At 50.3% G+C, this 19,765-nt stretch overlaps 1 protein-coding gene across 1 annotated transcript in view; it reads left to right on the top strand.

Annotated features, from left to right (window-relative positions):
* Sh3rf2 (SH3 domain containing ring finger 2) overlaps positions 1-7,452 on the top strand; it is an 85,725-nt gene extending 78,273 nt beyond the window's left edge. Inside the window, exons 8-9 of the mRNA XM_048331107.1 lie at positions 2,082-2,386; positions 4,673-7,452. Coding sequence (XP_048187064.1) covers positions 2,082-2,386; positions 4,673-4,939 — 572 coding nt within the window. The 3' untranslated portion in view covers positions 4,940-7,452. The remainder of the gene's footprint in view (positions 1-2,081; positions 2,387-4,672) is intronic.
* The last annotated feature ends 12,313 nt before the right edge of the window (positions 7,453-19,765 follow it).

Raw genomic sequence — 19,765 nt, 5'->3', positions numbered from 1 at the left:
TTACAAACTAAGTGCCGTGCATATATAGTTTATTCTCTGTCCCCTGATTTAAACTGGGCTCTGCAGTTTAAACAAAGGATCCTTCTTGCAATCTGAACAAGGGACTCCACTGGAAGAATCCTCGAAGAAAGTGGCAACTATGCTCCCCCATGTTTTCATCTGACGGCTCCCTCAGGCCTCTCACCCCAGTGCAATGGCTCTGCCTGTTTCATTCGCCCAGCTACACCTCTGCCTCCGCCTCCCATTCCTTTCTCCACCTGCCCCTCCGTACCCCACACCCCCCCAGATAAGTACCCTGCAACCACTCTGGACAACTTACCAATCTCGTCCATCTTCAGTTTCCCCATTTGGAAAATGGAAAATGAAACAAACCATACCTTCCTCGCCTGCATGGTCACACGGAGCTAATAAGAAGCTTCTGGATGGTGCCGCTCAGGCAATACCAGACGCATGGCTATGCAGTGCGTGACTAGGGGGAGAGACACTCAAAATAAGCTCTCGAGAGACATTAGCTTCCTGGATTTTTTTTAAAGGTACTATTTTATTAGAGAAAAAAAAATTATTAGTAAGCTTTACTTACTACTACAATTAGACATCATTTGCAGCCCACCCAGAGCTCGAACTCTTTCAGGGTTGAAATCTCCCACTCCGTGTAGACCATTCTGGAATGCGATAGAGCGCCCCTCCCCCACCCCGCCATGTTCTTTAATACAGTCCCTCTCTACCTCCGGTTTTGATGGCCTTGGGGCTCTGACTGCCTGCACTGTCATCAGAAAGCATCAGCTGTCTTAAAAAACGAGAAACGAGCCAGATGCGGGCGGCTCGTGCCGGCACTCCTGCTTAGGAAGCCGGCATCTGAGAACGGCGGTTCAAAGCCAGCCCCGGCATGAAAGTCCCCGGGACTCTCGTCCCCCAGTGAATCACCGACGAGCTGAAAAGGGAGCTGTGGCTCGGATGGCGGGGTCCTAGCCGTGAGCGCAAAAGCTCGGGGTCGGTACACAGGCCCCAAGTTCCAGCCCCAGGACAGGCACGCACGCACACGCATGCACACACACACGAAATAGACAAGAGAGACGCGCACGAAGCCAATAGTTTCCACGTTTCCAGGAGCCGAAGGACATGTCTGCCTGGTGCGCTTTGGCGCCCCAGGTCCTGATGGCTTTTCCTTCTCCCCCTTTCCCCACGAGGTGAGGCTGGTCAGGCTCTCCGTCTCCCCAAAGCCAAGAGGAACGGCAGGAGCGCTGGCCGGGTGCGGCTCGCGGGCCGTCTGTGCCACCGCAGAGGCGGAAGCACAGGGGTCGGCCTGGCGTACGCGCGTCCGGCTTGCTCGCGGCTGGCCCGCTGTGGTCAGCGAGGGCCCTGGCTTCCGTGTCGGGATCTGGGCAGCCGGGGCCTCCGCCCAGGCCCCGTGCGCCCCACGAGTGTCATCTCCGGGGGGGGGGGCCTCACCTGCAGCTCTGGCAACGGCCCACGCTGCTTCTGACGGGGGGGGTCTCTCACTGGCCTCCAGAATGCAGTGAACCCCCAATTCTTTGGGCCACCTCCAAGACAGATGTGAAAGGCACGGGACACTCCTGCCTTTAGAGGACGCCCGGGGGAGGAATGTGATGCGTTCTTTAACGATCCTTACGTGGTTTCAATTCATCGTGTCCGTTTGTGAGTGCAGTGCATCTCGGTCAGTAGTGTCACTCCTTGGGTCATTCTCGCCCATCACTCCCAACCCCACACACCTGTCACACCCGTCTCCCAGCCCCACACACCTGTCTCTAACTTCTTGGTCTGTCTGTTGCCAGGTTTTGCTTCCCTGTGAAGCGGCATGTGTGCCTCTCTCTGCATCTTAAAGGGCTCGAGGGAAAGAGTAGGAGTGTGTGTGTGTGTGTGTGTGTGTGTGTGTGTGTGTGTGGTGTGGTAAAGTCAAATGGAAGTCATACCCCATGTGACACTTCACACGCCAAGGTCACCTTGGATGACCCCGGGAGACGGGAGGAGGACAGCGCGTAGCTATTCCGGGCGACCGGGACGCACTGTGTCCCCGCTGCCGGCGCTGATGCCTGTCCTGTCCCCCCCCTCCACCCCCCCAGATGGCTCCCTGCAGAGGCCCGCACCCTCGGGGCTCCCCACGCTGGTGGTGGGCTCCCTGCGGCGCAGCCCCTCCGTGCCGGTGCGGCCGCAGCAGCTGCAGTTCTACCCGCCGCAGGGCGTCTCCTGCTCCCCCTCGGCCCTGCTGGTGACCATGGCCCCCAAGCCCGCCCCAGCCGGGGAGCCCGCCCGCACCTGCCTGAGGACCCTCACCCCAGACGGCAGGGAAATCCCCAACAAGCCACCGGCCTCCGCCCCACCGTCCATCCTGGTGAAGCCGGAAAATTCAAGAAACGCCACCGAAAAGGTAAGCGCGCTGGGGATGGTAGACAGAGACTCGGGCTTCGAGGGACCCCCAGGATCAGCTCCCTGACCCCCCCACATCTTCCTCTTCCCCTGGGTCCCCACCGGCTCTTTGGAGGCCTGGACAAAACAACAAGACACGACAACGGGGACTTTGGCATCAGGCAGATGTTGATGTGAATTCCAGCACGGCTGGGGGGCCATGGCCCAGGCCCTTCGCCCTTCTGGAACGCTTGGGTTTCCTTTTTCCTCTCCTGATCTGTAAAATGGAGGTGAGGAGGATAAGGGCAGCAGAGGCTGAGAGGAGAGATGACACGGGGTGAGCTCTATGGGGCTTGACACATAATCAGTCCTCAGATAAAACGGGCCGTTGAGACACAAGGGAATCGAAGTGACATGACCGTGGTCACTCCTCCTCGCGACCTCTGAGCTAGAGGTGTCGCATCTGTTCATGTCTAGTCCAGAGCTTCTCGCACTGGAAGATAGGGGCAATGTGTGTTTGTTTGTTTGTTCTGGCGGGTCCTGAGGCTTGAACTCTGGGCCTGGGCACTGTCTCTCGGCTCCTTTTGACAAGGCTAGCACTTTACCACTTGAGCCTCATTCTTATTTTAAAATATGGAAATAAAAGCATGGGGAGTTAAAGAAACATGTCCCCCTACACAGCTGACACCCATGAGCGCCTGGCATCGAATCCGATACAAAAACACCTGCTCCCCAGGCTGCGCTCTGAGCTTCCAGGGAAAGGCATTTGGCAAAAGTTAGCGCTGACGGATGCAGATGTTGAGCGTTCTGGTTCTGCCTGGTGGTGTTCAAGAAATTTAAAGTTTCCCAGGACCCCGTTGCCCAACAACTCACATTCTTATATCAAACCTTTAGATGATATTTTGTCATCCCTCAGAACCTTGATAGATAAAGTCAAAAAGTACAACGTAGTTTGGGTTCTCAATTGGAAACACAAGGATTCAATTTCATGGGGGGGAATTCTCAGGCAAAACCACAGAACACTTTATTGTTTAGTCCTAAGACAGGGATGGGCCAGAACCAATACTTTAACTAGCGGGCGTATAAATGGTAGGCTAGGAGAAGTGAAAGAAGAGGGGGTGAGGCGGGGCTCGGGACACGCTGGGGACTGCAGTCTCAAGGAGGAATTGTTCCAGCTCGGTGTTCCCATAACGGGCAGAGGCCCCGCTTGCCAGGTGCTTGATTGTTTTATTGACACAGGCTCTTAGATGTACTGCAGGCTAGCCTCGAGCTGTCTATGTAACCCAGGCTAGCCTTCAAGCCTTAAGCTTTTGGCCTTCCTGACTCAGATCTGAGTGCTGCTGGTATTACTAGGCATGGGGTACCATGACTAATTCTTTCTCTTGGAACGTTTAGAGAGACACATGGAATCCTGGCTTTTTAAACTGCACTCTCCCAGTCTGTAGAGAAATGTACATGTAGAAAACTACATGTACATGTAGAGAAATAGACTCGCAAACACTCTGAATGTGCCTTGCTACTCAGGAGGCTGAGACATGAGCATTCAGATTTGAAACCAGCCTAGACCAAAAAAAAAAAAAAGAAACTTTTATATCCAATTAATCAGAAAAAAAAAAATCTAAAAGTGAAGATGTTGCTTAAGGGGTAGAATGCCAGCCTTGAACAAAAAAAAAGCTAGTAGATAATGCACTGGCCATGAGTTCAAAACCTAGGATTGGCACACAGAGAGAGAGAGAGAGAGAGAGAGAGAGAGAGAGAGAGAGAGAGAGAGAGAGAGAGAGAGAGAGAGAGGAAATGCTAAATTCTACCAGCAGGTTTCCAAGAAGCAAGCCCTGCACCGACTTAGAAGACCATCGTGGAAACCTGTGAAGAGAGTCACTAGGAGAGGCTACAGGAACAGCTGGCCTTGAACTAGATCTTAAGGGAACAGACTAGACACACTTGTACCTTCTAGAAGATATCCTAACCATACCCCCTTACCTCAGGCTCTTTTCACGCTTCCCAATGTCTCCCAGACGATTCCTGATTACTCCTCAGTCCCGATTTAAGCAGCTTGGCCTCTGGGAAGCCATGCGTGCAGCCTTGGCCTCGCAGACTTGCCCCGCCGTAGCTCTTGCTCTCGATTTCCCCGGGCCTGGGTGGTTCTCTTCCCACCTCGATCCTTCCCCACAGACACGAGGAGATGGGATGCAAAGTAGACACACGCGTGACGCGTGAGTTGGGGATACGTTTCGACAAACACCACCCGTCCGGGCCCTGAAGCCCGCGTCTCACCCAGGCTCCTTTGCTTCTCCTCTCTCTCTTGCAGCAAGTCAAAACCGTGAGATTTCAGAATTACAGCCCTCCTCCCATCAAACGCTACACCTCCCATCCGGCCTCTGGAAAGCACGAGCCGCCAGCCTCCCACAAGGGGCCGCAGCCCGAAGCAGCCTCGGAGATGACCATCCTGTTCGCCCACCGAAGTGGCTGCCACTCGGGACAGCACACGGAACACCGAAGGAAGTCAGCCTTTGGCAAGACCACAACCCCAGTGTCCGCGGCTCTGGCCCCACAGACTGTGTTTACCAGCAAATGAATCTAGGGGTGGCTTTTCTTAGACCCCCACAGAGAGGTGAATCGCCTTTAAATACAGTCTGCCTCCACTGAAGACCTTCTACCCTACTTGGGGCTCCGCACGGGCTATCTGTTCCACCTGCTCTCCCTCGGGGCAAGGGAAGGTGGGGCTAGAAATCCCCGCACAGGGCTGGGTGACCTTCCCAACATGGTGCACACACCTCAAAGTGTGCAAGAGGACCGTGCTGCCCTCCAGCGCGGAGGCTTCGGCCTCTCTCCCTCGGTGTTCTGTGTAAGGTGTCTGTCGTGTCCTAAAGGGGACTTGGGGTATCCTACGGGTCTGGCAGGATTGTTGGCATTGCTGTCTTTCTTCTCTCATCATCACTTTAGAACAGCCTCCTCCGTCTTGTAAAACCTACACGCTGGCTACTCGTAGCTGCCATATTTTTTCCCATGGCAGAGTCATGATTCTGCCTGCAAAAGAAGAACTGGGAGGAGAAGCGGGTATAGGATCAATACTGGGAGCATTCTGGAAAAAAAAACCCTGAAACTAAGAGAAGCCAGCTTCCTGAGTTTGTTCCATACGAAAAGTCCAGAGAGGAAGCTGTTACCAAACACCAAGCAATGATCATACTCTCACTTCGCGTGCTGCTTCCTTTCTTAGAATTGTATTCAACTGGTAAGCCGGAAATCTGGAGTGAGAGACAGGGCTATGCAGATGTCAACAGACCATTCATTCATTACACTCCCTGAAGTAAAATGTGTCTTTAAAAGCTTTCAGAGCAAGGGGCTAAGAGATATGTATTCTGTTTGTTGATAACATTCTTGCTTTCCTGGATTCTTGTCCTTGGGAGCAGCTAAGTGGCTTCCCCATGGGACAACAGTGCAGACAGAGGACGTGCCATGCCAATCCAAGGCTGGGGACAGGACACTTCGTAAAGGAACATTGCCAAAAAGGCCCAAGATTAAGAAGGTTAGAAAGGAAAAGGGGTGAAAGAAGAGAAAGGAGGTAGAAAATGTGGAATAGAGAAGGATGACGGGAAATGAATAGGGAAAAAAATGAATGTATCAGGAAAGGAAATAAAAGATGTGAACAGGAAGCTACCTTTCTCTTAAGGACGATGTGCAATGGAGAAAGGGTGAGACCAGGTGACCCCATAAACACGGGATTGAAATGAGTGGGACCAGCCAGGCAGCGCCTTGTAAACGGGAAAGGAGGCATTCCAGGGAGCAAGGCCACCCTACAAGACAGCCCATTCATTCTCATTAAACTTAATTGTTGTGATTTAACGTTCACGGCATGCCCATCAGTGTGGACACTTGGATGCGTAAACGCCATTTGCAAAGCCTGGGTGCCAGTTTAAATAGGCAGGTCTCTGCAGACCGCTCCTACCAAGAGTTCTTGAAGGTCTCGAGGTTGCAAGCCTTTGTCTTTTGCCGACCCACACACTGGCGAATCCGTGATCCATAGACTTTTCCAAATCTTCATAGGATGAGACAAAACCATAATCCTGACAAGAGTCCACGTACACTGGACCGTTGAGGGTGGTAATTCTAAAACATTTCTGCGGGTTACTCCTATGCATTCCGCAAAACTAACATGGCCAAGACTATGCCTTATTGAGCTGAATATGATCATCTAGATGGAGGAGTGACGTGGTCCCAAGAACCGGGAGACATGGTTGGTAGGATTTGTCAAAATAGGGGTGCCTCCACCGTGTCTTTACCCAAAAAACCATTCTCGGGGAGTTTAGCAATGAGTTCAGCAATCTGTAACCAGAGGGGCAGAGCTTTGGTATGATGAGCCAACCGAATCTTTAGCCTGTTCCTTGGTAGCAATGGACCCGGTGAGTTGCTAACTTTTATGGCTGTCAAGCAGGCAGAGACTTGCCCTGGCAACAGGTGAAAATAGAACACGAGACCAAAGAGCCTTCCATTGGCCTCCTCCTCCACCGCGTCATCTGAGAAGTAGAAACAACCCACAGCTTGCCACTTCCCCTTTCACCAGACATCTCACCCCAGCCCACCATCAAACCCGGCCCTTCCCAACCCGAAGCCCCGCGTGCCAGATAGAGTTCTGTCTGACAGCGCTTGAGAAAAATGACGTTGCTCCCAAGTGAAAAGTGGCCAGTGGCACTTGCCACTCCTCCTTCCAACATGGCGCCCGCATGTAATTCCCACAAAAGCCGAGTTCAGCCGTCAATGTCCCCGTTACAGAGCCAGGGACACAGAGGCCTGACGATTAATCACAGACAGTAGACGAGCAAGGATGCAGACTCGAGCTTTCTGATATTAACGCCCACCTGGGAAGCGTGGAATGTGAGCCAGACACCCGCCCTCGCCTTGGTTACCAGTGCAGGCGTCTGGCACGCTTGCTGAAGAGAACCTGAGTTCAAATCCTCATGTACCGTGGTCTGGCCATTTGATGTAAATTACTGAATTTCTCAGAGCTGCTTTCTCTTAAATAGAAATGCTAGCAGTGTCAACTCTCACTGGGCTGTAGTGAGAATTAACATAATAAAATAGAGACTTAAACGATGTTGGGACAGAGTAACTAACAAATGCTAGACATGGATTTTCCTCCAAGGCCAGCCACACTGCAGGTGAGGACTTCTAAAACAGGCATACCCACAACCGGCTCTGAAAGGAAGCAACCAAGCTGAGACGAAGAGGTCCAAACACAGCGCCAGCTGCTCTGAAGGGCGAGCAAGAGTCAAAGCCATAGGAGAAAAGGGTGTCCCAAGCAGGGGGTGAGCTTTGGCAACGGGGCTTCCATGTAGCCATCAAGCCAACTTCTGTAGCACTTGGGGGAGTCTACTCCTTTGTAGAACACTCCAGAGATCCCAGGTAGAACCTTAGTCCCCTAAACTCTGAGGTGAACTATCCCACCACTGAGTAAGACTCCGAAGCCTTAGGGAAGGTGTCCCCTTGGCTCAAGGGTCAGAGTTACTAAACAAACAAACAGACAAGCAGGAAAAAGTGCTACCAAAAGTAGGATTTGACGGGAGGGAGGGAGAGGAACCCTAAGATGGGGCGGCAGGCCACAACTGGGTAAGGACAGGCTCGGTCCTTAGCAACTCGGACCTCAGGCCTCTACCCATGGCCAACCCCATCATGCCCCTCCCCCTCCTCCCACCCCCCTGACCTCCATCCCAGCCAGTCTACAGCTCCACTTGTCCTCTTTCCTGGCCTTTCAGACCTCCGCTCCTAGCCAGCACAGGTCTCCAGCTCTGGCCACGTCTGCTCACCTGACCTCCAGCTGGCCGATCCTCATCTCCATCCCTGGCCACGCCCACCTTCACCCTTCATTAACGAGGAGGTATTTTCCAGCATCATTTAATTTCCATAATGTATGTGCTCCCGAGCTCCAACATACACAACCATGCACATTGGATTCAGACTTGAACGTCAGTGTATTTTCTTTTTCATGAGGTCAGATTGTCACACTCATAACGCAATCCTCCTCCCAATTCCTCGGAGGTTCCCTAAGACCAGTCATGAGCCTCTGAAAATCAGAGACGCATTTGGAGACAAGACAGACTTCTGGATAAATAGGGAAGTCAAGTTTTCTGCACAGTTGTTCAGAACCCTATTTGAAGAAATTATCTCCTTAAGCAACATCCAAAATCCTCCCTCCCTCGGGGCTTGTCTCCTTCCCTGCTGAGACCAGCCTCTTGCTCACGCATCCCACAGACAGGGCTTCGGGAGCTCTCTCGAACTGTCGCCGTCCAGCTGGCTTCCACGACAGGGCTGTGCACTGATCAGGCGGCCCAGCCCCATGGAGCCGCCCCCCCCCCACCATTGCCTGCGGGTGATTCAGGCATCGTCCCCTCCGTCGCTACGCGCTGGACTCCACTCAGGTCACCAGAGCGATGAGGTTGGGGCTGACTTCTGGGAGATCCACTGACTGGATACTGAGGAGTCTGTGCTGGCAGGGGGACGTACAGACGCCCCTCCCCCCACCCCGGTCCTGCCCCCTCCATCATCCTCTCCACCATCCCACCACCGTGGCCAAGGGGCAGCGAGGGCTTCCAGTCATAACAATCCTCCTTCGTGTGGATTGTCTGCACCATTCTAATGGCCGAATATCCTGCGTGGTCGCCTATAGTGCAACGCAAAACCCAAAGAGAAGCCCGGCACTGGTGCCTCCCACCTGTCATCCTAGCTACTTAAGAGGCTGAGATCTGAGGATGGTGGTTCAAAGTCAGCCTGGGCAGAAAAGTCCCCGTGAGACTCTTTATCTCCATCTAACCACTCAAAACCTGGAAGCGGCACTGTGGCTCCAGGGGTAGACCACTAGCCTTGCGCCAAAGAGCTCGGCGACCACCCTCAGGCCCTGAGTTCAAGCCCCAGGACTAACCGCCACCAGAAAGGTCACTCAGATGTCAAGAGCATGGCTAGCGAGCCGCACAGCCTTGGCCCAGCCCATCGCGGCTTAGGAAGGAGGCTGACGGGGAGGAAGGGGTGCCCGGTTCCCTGCTCCTCCTCGGTAGGCGAACGCGATGCTTTCGCATCGCTCCACTCCCTGCAGAGGGTTTCGGCAGGTCTGAAGTCAGCTGTCCCCGCGGTCTCCCTCCCGTCCGCCTCTCCCCACCCGGGCCAGCCACGGCCAGCATTCAGCTGGGCGAATCCCTCCCCGCAGTTCAGCTGTGACACGCTGGACAGCGACGTCCCCCCAAGGCCCCAGCAAGGGGGGCCACTCAGTCTCCTCAGGGCTGAGAAGAGAGACTCTTAGGGCCTCTAGCTACCTCTCCCTCGAAAGACAGTGGAGTCACCGGAGGGAAGAGCAAGGTAAAGAAAGTCACGCCAAAGAGCCTGAGGCTGGCGGTGTCATTGGGAGTCAGTTATGCAAGGACATGTCGCTTGAAATAGAACGAGGTGACATGGCTGAGCTGTCTGCCAGTAGGATGTCCTCGACCAGAGCAGAAACAAAATGTTCCCAGGAGGCTCTCGGTCCCCCTGACCTACACTCTGACAGAGGAAACGAAACAGAGGGGAAATCTAGGGGAGCCTTCACACAAAACCGAGGGGCACACGGTGGGGGGGGGGCAGGGGGAGGGCTTACCCACTCACCCACTCGCTCCACGAGTGAAATGAGTGATGTCCACCACTCATTGTGAACCAGGCTCTTCGAGAAGCCATTAGCGCACCACGATTAACAGGACAGACAAGAAAAGAAAGATACGGTCATCACTGGTGTTTCTTCCTAACGTTCCCTCGATTTAGGCCTCCTGTCTGCTCTTCTCCTTGTTAAGTGTTTCCCATACAGGAAACACAGTGAAACACATTATATAGGATCGTAAAGCAACCAAATACCTGTACCAAACTCTTTAAAGAATAGCCAATTATCAGTACTATCGCAGTTTACCCGAGTCCCTCCCATTGCCTCCTCCCAACATCTCCCAACCAGCATCCTGGATCTCAGGCTTCTCATCGCTTCAGAAAGCAGCAGCACAGACTGTAAGGGATTCACAGGACAGTCAATGAGTCAACACAACAGTGCAAGGCAAGGCCACAGGTGGCTTCTCACTGGGATTCTGACTGCTTCTGGGAACTGTGATTTTCATGCACCAGCACGTCCAGAGGAATTTTGCAAGAATTCTTCCAACTATTGACAGTGCTTCTGAATGGCAAGACATGGGTTGAGGCAGTACTCTGTTTAAGTAAGTGGGGGTTTTGTTTGTTTGTTTGCTTTTGTGTGCTGATCCTAAGGCTTGAACTCAGGGCCCTGGGCGCTGTCCCTGAGCTTTTCTGCTCAAGGATAGTGCTCTACTACTTGAGCTGCAGCTTTACTTCTGGCTTTTTGGTGGTTACTCGGAGATAAGAGTCTCACAGACTTCCCTGCCTGGCTGGCTTTGAACTGTGATCCTCAGATCTCAGCCTTCTGAATAACTGGGATTACAGGCGCGAACCACCAGTACCAGTTAAGTATGTGGGGTTTTTAGACACTTTTGCTCTAGGGCTTGCCTAGGATGTCTGAGTAGCCAACTACCAAACCCAAAAGTAGCTCCTCAGAATGGGAAAGTGCAAGAGGTCTTGCTGCTGTAGATGCAGTAGCAAATTTTCATAAGATTCTTATGAGGCACCAGTGGCTCACGCCTGTCATCCTAGCTACTCGGGAGGTTGAGATCTGAGGATCACAGTTCGAAGCCAGCCCAGGCAGAAAATCCCATGAGACTCTTAGCTCCAATTAACAACTCAAAAACCGAAGGTATTGCTGCGGCTCAAGTGGAAGAGTACTATCCTTGAGCACAAACAGGCTCAGGGACAGTGCCCAGGCTCAGAGTTTGAGCCCCACAACCACCACCACCACCACCACAACACACACACACACACACACACACACACACACACACACCTTTATGAGATGTACAGGGCAATGCTACTTCTGTGTCCAAACATCAGATCAGAAAAATGAGATTCAGAATGCCAATTTCTTGCCTAAGGCAAGGAGTGAGAGAAACAACATATCAGACTCCTCATCCAGAAATAACATTTATTAAGCGTCGATTACGTGCCAAGCCTTTCACATGCCATATATGTTTTGCCATTTATTCCTACCCAACCCAATGACAGAGGAACTGCAAGGATCCCCCTAGGGAAACGAGAATGAGGTCAAAGACCAAGGCACCAAGGACCATAACTTTAAACAAAAACTTTAATTTTAAATCACAGCCTCTCTCTTCTTCATGGCAACTAGAAACACAGGTCTAGCATGATTGTGATTGGAAAGGAAAAGCAAAATAAGGTCCAGGCAGTAGTGGTGGGAAGATAACAGGGGGTTCTGCTCAGAGAAATCCGAAAAGCCTACCTATTCCTTTCTGCACGTCCAGACACAGCACACAGTCATCATTTTGCATTCCTCAGATCACTCCCTCTTCACGACGTTGTGTCTGGTTTTGCCTGTCTCTCCCTCGATGATACATAGCAGATTCCCCGAAGGCGAGGGATATGATTTCCAAAACAACTCCCCTTTCCTGTTCTCTGTGGGAACAAGAGGGCTCGCAGAGGTGACATCTTCCAGTGGACCGTGCTGGCTGGCTGGTGCTCATCCAGCATTCCAAGGCTGCACCACAGCTGCAAGCTAATTATGCAAATGAGGTCACTGCTGATGGACAAGAACTGCTGCCTGGTAATGATAGAAGGATGTCAGACAGGACCAAGGAGGAAGGCAGCAGGCCCCTGCACCGGCCTCTCTGTACTGCGTGTGGGTCTTCTATCAATCATTGCCATTGTGACCAGTGCTAGCACGACCCACTGACTTGCTGAGAACCATGTGTGACGGTGGGGTTTGACGGCAGTAGGTCCTTTGTGTCTTAAAGGCCACGGGCAGTGTAATTCCCTTCTCGGGAACATACAACTCTGGTCGTTTAAGAAAATTGTGGAAGCTCTTTGCATCCAGGATCGCCTCCAGAAATAAGTGAAAAGGAAGCTTGAATCAAAACCTAAGGAGAAAACAAATCAATGCAAAGAAATCCTGCCTCCAAAGGGTTTAATTGGACCACCAATCTCCTCTCCCTCCTTGGGAGTATGTCTTACATTTCAGTCAAGGAGAACGTGGAAGAATACATTGCATGAAGAGGGTGTGTCGGCCGTGGAGGGAGAGAATAAACCAGTTCCCTGACGAGAAACAGACACTGTTTGGAAGGGAAGGCTAATTTTAGCATCAGAACTACATTTCAGATATTCAGCCCCCCACATTCCATTGATAAACTTTTTTTTTTAATTTTAAGTGCACATTGTTTTTCAATATTGGTAAGTTTGGGAGATTAAGCCAACAGAGAACTACATTTTAAAGCATCACGCAAGGATTTCCAATCCACTAGATCGTCACAAGATTTTGAGAAGTAATCAAATATAAAAGCTAGGGTGATGAGTTGTGGGGTCGGGTCACCTGAGCTCTATTCCAGGTTGTTATTAGCCATGCTTCCTTTGGCAAAATAACTCACGAAACTCGGGAAAGCGGTGCCTCACGAGACCTCAGTTTTCTTCTCTGTAAAATGGGGATCGACTAGGGGCTTGGGCAGAAGTCAATGGGATGGTAGGTGTCCCACTAAGTGCCCGGTATAGAGTATGTTGAGATGTTCGGTAAATAGTAGCTACTACAATCAGACAGATATGGAGGCGTGAGTCAATAACAAAAGGCTCAATAACAAGCTGGGATCCCTCGTAGGGATGGGGCGGGGGAAGGGTTTCATCTCCCATCTCCCCCTTCCCACTTTCACCTGCCAGGCCTTGGGCTGCTTCGAGCCTTTCTCTAGTCCCCTGAAAAGAAGACACAGTATTTAGCACTCCTTGGGTTGTTGGGACAGTCAGTGAGCCCCTGGGCTGGATTAGCCCCCCAAGTAGGAGCTGTTGGAGACGTTTGCAGGCACACAAAGGCTGGAAAGCAGGGTGGGCAGGAGAACTGCCTGATCTCAGAACAGGATCGTGCCAGGCGCCTCGGCCGCAACCCAGCACCTAGGAGGCTGAGGCAAGGCGTTTGCTTGAGCCCAAGAATTTGAGACCAGCCTACGCAGCATAGTGAGATTGTCACCTCAAAATAATAGTGATAATAATTATTAATATGCTGTAATCCTAGCTACTCAGGAGGCTGAGATCTAAGGATCGCACTTTGAAGCCAATCTGGACAGAAGAGTCCGTGCGGCATTTGTCTCTAACCACAAAACAGCTTGGAAATGGGACTATGGCTCAAGGGATAGAGCGCTAGCCTTGAGCAAAAAGCCTAGTGACAGCACCAAAGCCCTCAGTCCAGAGCCAAAATAATGATGGTGATGTGGTGATGATAATGATGGGGGAGGGGAGGGAAGGGGGAGGTGGGAATGAGGGAGGAGGTAATAAACAGTACAAGAAATGTATCCAATGCCTAACATATGAAACTGTAACCTCTCTGTACATCACTTTGACAATAAATAAGAAAAAAAATGATGATGGAAAGAAGAAGCGAGGAGGAGGGGGGAGAGGGAGGAGAAGGAAAAGGAAAAAGGAGGAGGAGGAGGAGGAGGGGAAGAAGGAGGAAGGAGAAGGAGAAGGAGAAGAAGGAGAAGAAGAAGAAGAAGAAGAAGAAGAAGAAGAAGAAGAAGAAGAAGAAGAAGAAGAAGAAGAAGAAGAGAAAGAAAGAAAGAAAGAAAGAAAGAAAGAAAGAAAGAAAGAAAGAAAGAAAGAAAGAAAGAAAGAAAGAAAAAAGGGGGCATTCTTACTAGCTTGTATTCATCAGAAAGGAATGAAACACCAAGTACTGAGCTACTCCTTACACAGTCTGCTCTAGGGATGTAAAGAACCCCGTGGGATTGGGTGATTCAGATTTAAACCTAGCCTTCCATGTCCTCTCCGTGTCACCACAGGTAAGAAGACATTTAGTCCCTGACACTTTCAGCTCCCTTCCCTATGCTCTGCCGATAGCACTCGTGTTTTCAAGTGGTTCATTGGGCATTAAAGAAGATAATGGCTGTATGGTCATCCTAGCTACTCAGGAGGCTGAGTCTGAGGTTCGAGGTTCAAAGTCAGCCTAGACAGGAACGTCTATGACTCTTACCTCCAAGTAACCAGTGGAGATGTGGCTCAAGTGCTAAAGCACCAGCCTGAAGCAAAAAAAAAAATCTAGGGGAGAGCACGAGACCCCAAGTTCAATCCCCAGTACCAGCACAAAGAAGAAAATTTACTTGTCATGAACACTGTGTTCTCCACATAGAAAAGACTATGTTAGCTCTCATTATTATTTCCATACATTTTTTTGTCACTTAGTCCTCACAGCAACCGCACGGTTCAGCGCTACTGTCCCCTCCTTACAAGCAAGTAACGCACAGAGGATAAATCATGCTTCTAAAGCCACAGCTGCCAAGCCGTGGACCAGCTGTGACACGCCGCCTCCTGGCTCTCTTCACCTCTCCAATAAGCGGGCGGAATAGCGTTCGCATTGGAGCACTATGACAGCTCTTGGCAAATACATTTTCATGGCGGCATCAGTCGCTTCTCTTTGGGCCATCCTTACCATCTCAGCTCCTTCCTCGTCTACGAAGGGTTTAATGTGTGGGGCTCCCCGTACCCCAGCATGCAGGGGGGGCCCCTCTGGGGCTCTGCCGCTCCCTGCTGTGTCTTGAACTCTTAGGCTCTTCTCTTGCAACATCACCACTTAGGAAACGTCTGCTCTGATTTGCAAATAGGTCTGACACAGATAAGCTTCCAGCTGGTTGATGATTTTGATAACAACTCGTCTTCCTCGATGCCAATTAACAGAAATTAAATGTCCCTGGCATGCTATGCGATTCAGAAAATGCATGTGCCGATTAGTTAACCCTGCTGGACACACCATTATGTGCTACAGTACCCAGGCCAATGTCTCATTTCAGCTCCATTTAAAGTCACAGAATATCTTCCTATTAATTGTGCTTTGGGTCTCTGTGACAAAATCCCAGATAGAAACAACTCGAGGGAAGAATTGTTTACTTTGGCTTGGGGTTTCCGAGAGCTGGGTCTGCGATCGCTTCGTCTCCAGGTTTCCAGGCCCGCAATGAGGCAGAACATCATGGCAGCAGAAACCTGTGGCAGACGCTATTCATCTCAGAATGGACAGGAAGGGACCAAGGGCCACTTACAACCTCCACAGACGCACCCTCGGGCACCTGCTGGCTGCAAGAATGTCTCAAAACAGCGCCACCAACTGGAGAGTCAAGGGTCCAACACATGAACTTTCTTCCGAAACAGCTTCTTGCATCCTGGGTCCACGTCAATCAATGCTATCCGTCCCCTTTATAGTCCACAATCAGATTGTTCATCCAGTACCTGAGCAGCGATCATGTTCCACACAGCTGGGACACAGCCGTGAGCTGCAGCACTGTTCACGCTCCAGGACAGGAGTAAACAATGTACAGACAAAGAGGAGGATGTTTGTGTGGTTAGTGTTATGAAGGAAAAATAGTGATGGGATACAAAGGGGCTAAAGGGGATGCTGCAGCACGGTCAGGGAGGGGAGCTCCAAAGAAGGGACATTCGCATTGGGGTGCAGAATGATGGGCAACAAGAAGGGCCAGGGTGTCCAGAAACTCTCCACGGAGTCGGCTCCTTTACCATTCCTTCATGGACGGCACATGTTTGGGCCATCCAGAGAGAATGGAGAGACCCTCCTTTTTCCTGACAAGACTGCCCTCCTCAGGAGGCCTTTCTTTCCACCTGATCCCCGATCTGTGCAAGAGACTCGGCTCAAACGGCAGGACGAAGAACTCACTGGCCAACAGGCTGGGCTGTCACACCTCCTTTAATAATAACTGGAAGCGAGCGGCACACGCCTGTAATCCCAGCTTCTTACGAGGCGGAGATTTCAGCGTCACAGTTCAGAGCCAACCCTGGCAAATTCATCGGAAGGATTTTTGTCTCCAATGGACAATCAAAAAGCCAGAAATGGCGCTCAAGTGGTTCAAGTGGTAGAGCACCAGCCCTCAGTGAAAAAGGTAAAGGACGGCACTCAGGTCCTGAGTTCAAGCCCCAGTACCGACGCACAATACACACACAAAAGGAGAATTCCAAACAGTCATTCGGAATTGTATCACCCAGGTATGAAATGTCACTTCCTTTGTCATCATTAGGATATGCTAATTGAATTCCCATACCCACTGATACATTCGGGAAAAGCATATGAGCGCGTGAGAGAGTTCTATCACTGTCTCTATTTCTGTATCTGTCTCTGCCTCTCTCTCTCCCTTTTTTTTCTCTTCTCTGTCACTTTCCTTCCTTCTGCTCTCCTCTATTTCTCTAGCCTAGCAGCTGGGACAACTCAGACTATAGAATGGGAACATCAAGTTGTATCTAAAGTCTAACTGGCTCTGTGACTTTGAGTAAGCCACTTCACCACTTTGAGGCTGTTTTCTCGACTATGAAATGGATATTAGAAGCCATCTGACAACATTCACACAAGGTAAATACTGACCCATTGTTATCTTCGTTTTATAGATTCGTGTGAAAGAAAGATTTTAAGGACTTAAGAAAGTGAGCTGGGGGCTGGGGATATAGCCTAGTGGCAAGAGTGCCTGCCTCGGATACACGAGGCCCTAGGTTCGATTCCCCAGCACCACATATACAGAAAACGGCCAGAAGCGGCGCTGTGGCTCAAGTGGCAGAGTGCTAGCCTTGAGCGGGAAGAAGCCAGGGACAGTGCTCAGGCCCTGAGTCCAAGGCCCAGGACTGGCCAAAAAAAAAAAAAAGAAAGTGAGCTGGGTTGTTTTGTCGGTACAAGGAACGGAACCCAGGGCTTTGTGCTTGCTAGGCAGGAGTTCCACCCCTGGAGCCATGCTTCCAGCCTCTATTTGCGTCGACTGTTTTCGATGTAGGGTCTCACTTTGTGGAGACATCAGCCTGGACTAAAAGCCCCTTCGTGGTGTTTCCCTATGGAGATACAGTGGACTTCACTGCCATTGTGCTCCCATTGCGAAAGGGATGACAGGACTCAGTCACTTCGTGGGAGGAGGCCTCCCTTTTTGCCTGGGCTGGCCTTCGCCACAATCCCTTAATCTCTGCCTCTCGAGTAGCTAGGATTACAGGTTTGAGCCACCACACCCAGTTCTGAGACAGGTTCTTATGACAGAAAGAAATCTAGTATTAAGTGTGGCCGTGAACCATCATCTAATAATCTGTTTCCAGGTTTAGTCTTTCCATTCTTTGAGACAATCAAGAAACATGATCATAATAAGTAGCCTTCCAGAAGTCTCTTAATTTATAATAACAACTTAGAGCCAGTAATTATAAACCCCTGCTAGGTGCCAGACACTGTCCTATGTGCTTTACTTACATTAACTCATCTAAAAAATCTCACCACAACCATTTAAAGTAAATACTATTGCTATTACTATTACTATGTCACCATCAAGGAATGTAAGGCCTGGAGTCATGTCTGTGTGGTCACCAGGGCAGGAACTGATGGCATTTAGGAGTGAAACCAGGCAATCTGACTTCATCCTGTGGCTACTAACTGCTCCAAAACACTTCATCTAAGACAGGACAGGAAAGCTCTCTTTGGATGTCAGAATTCTGTTGTTGTTGCTGCTGCTGCTGTTGTTGTTTTATGTGTTAGGGGTAGGGAGATATTGGGGCTTGAACTCCAGGCCACACATTCTTGGTTAGCTTTTTCATTCAAAGCTGACCCTCTGTCACTTGAGCCATACCTCCACTCCCAGATCTCTGCTACTTTATGACAGGTAATAGTCTCTTGAATTTGTCTTCCTTGGTTGGCTACAAACCATAATCCTCCCATCTCAGCCTCCTGAGTAGCTAGGATTACGGACATGAGCCACCAATGTCCAGTAAAGATGTCAGGATTTTTCTACTTCAAATAGCCTCGTTTTCAAATTCCTCTGTAAGCAAAAGCAATATCGCTGCCTAGTTCTAAACCCTGGACCTACAGACACAGCACTAACAAGGGCTATTTCCCAGCCCCACACCATGCCAGCCCTGGGAAAAGTCACCTCTACTTTTGATGGCGCTTTCGGGCGCCTATTAAAATCCCCGTCGATCTTTGGGTGGAAGTTCTTTCTACACCGGTTAGCACGTCCGACTCATGTGGCAGCCGGCCTTCCCGTGGCCGTTACTTCCTTACGACTTCCTTGCACTTGCTTTCAGAACTACTTTACAAAAAAAAAACTAAACCTACGAATGTTTAAATCATCTGTATTAACCAGAGAGAAATTACACAGATAAGCGAAATTCACAGATCACTTACAATTTGGGGGAAATCATACATCTGCACCTCTCCCTGAAGACATCAAAAATAATTTCATTTTTCAGAGTATAGGACACTCTGATTGTTAAAAACAATAATAAGTATGCACCATTCCTGGGACATATTGGTGGTTTACAAGTTCAGGATCCCAATGTTATCCTAAAGCACCTTGCTCTGTTTTTCATGTAGTTGTGCTTGTAAACAAAAGCACACACCAGACAAACCAGGGTAACAGTGAGGACTGTGTAGAGTGGTTTCAGAAACGCTTCTTCTCTAGGTGAAGTACTACGGCCTAGTGGCAAGAGCGCTCGCCTCCTATACATGAAGCCCTGGGTTCGATTCCCCCGCACCACATATATAGAAAACGGCCAGCGGTGGCGCTGTGGCTCAAGTGGCAGAGTGCTAGCCTTGAGCGAAGGGGCCAGGGACAGTGCTCAGGCCCTGAGTTCAAGCCTCAGGACCAGCAAAAAAAAAAAGAGTGTAGTGCAGACAGACTAATTCAATGCTAATATCCTCTCGTCCCACATTCTCAAAGATGGTGTTTCTGTCCATTATCCTTTTCCTCTATACAATGGGACTACGTGTTGGTTCCATTTCCTCTGGTGGGAATTCACATTGGCTTCTCTTTGGCCTGAGCAGTGAGAAATGAGGAGACATTGTGTTCGGATTCCAGAACCTACTTGGTACTATGTGATCCTTATAGCTCACCTAAATGCAGAGCTTTGAACGACTTCATTTTCTAGGGTACCATGGTAAGAGTCTACAGTTGGGAGGCATTTTAATTTTATAGATGAAATGTATAGCATAAAAGCTAGGAAGAACAGCATACCTTTTCGTCCCCAGGGACTGTGAGCACCCTGGCTGTTAACCGGCAGCTCCGTTCCCACTGGGAATGAAGCGGATGAAGCGGGCTGCCACCTCTTACCCATCTGAGCAACAGGAAACCATTGCTCTTCATTGTACATAGCCTGGCTTTTAAGGCCCTGGGAATCCTCATGACTCATAATGGAGGGGTTTGTAAGGACTTAGCAATTTCTTTGAACCTGTTCAGCCAATGGACTAAGCGTTTTCCGAAACGCAATAGGAAGAATTTAATTTGTGCCCAGCAAAACCCAGAAGCTTAATGAAAGCTCACCATTT

The sequence above is a fragment of the Perognathus longimembris genome, chromosome 22 (genome assembly GCF_023159225.1).
Source record: "Perognathus longimembris pacificus isolate PPM17 chromosome 22, ASM2315922v1, whole genome shotgun sequence".
Lineage (NCBI taxonomy): Eukaryota > Metazoa > Chordata > Mammalia > Rodentia > Heteromyidae > Perognathus > Perognathus longimembris.
This window is presented reverse-complemented; position numbering and strand designations above follow the sequence as displayed.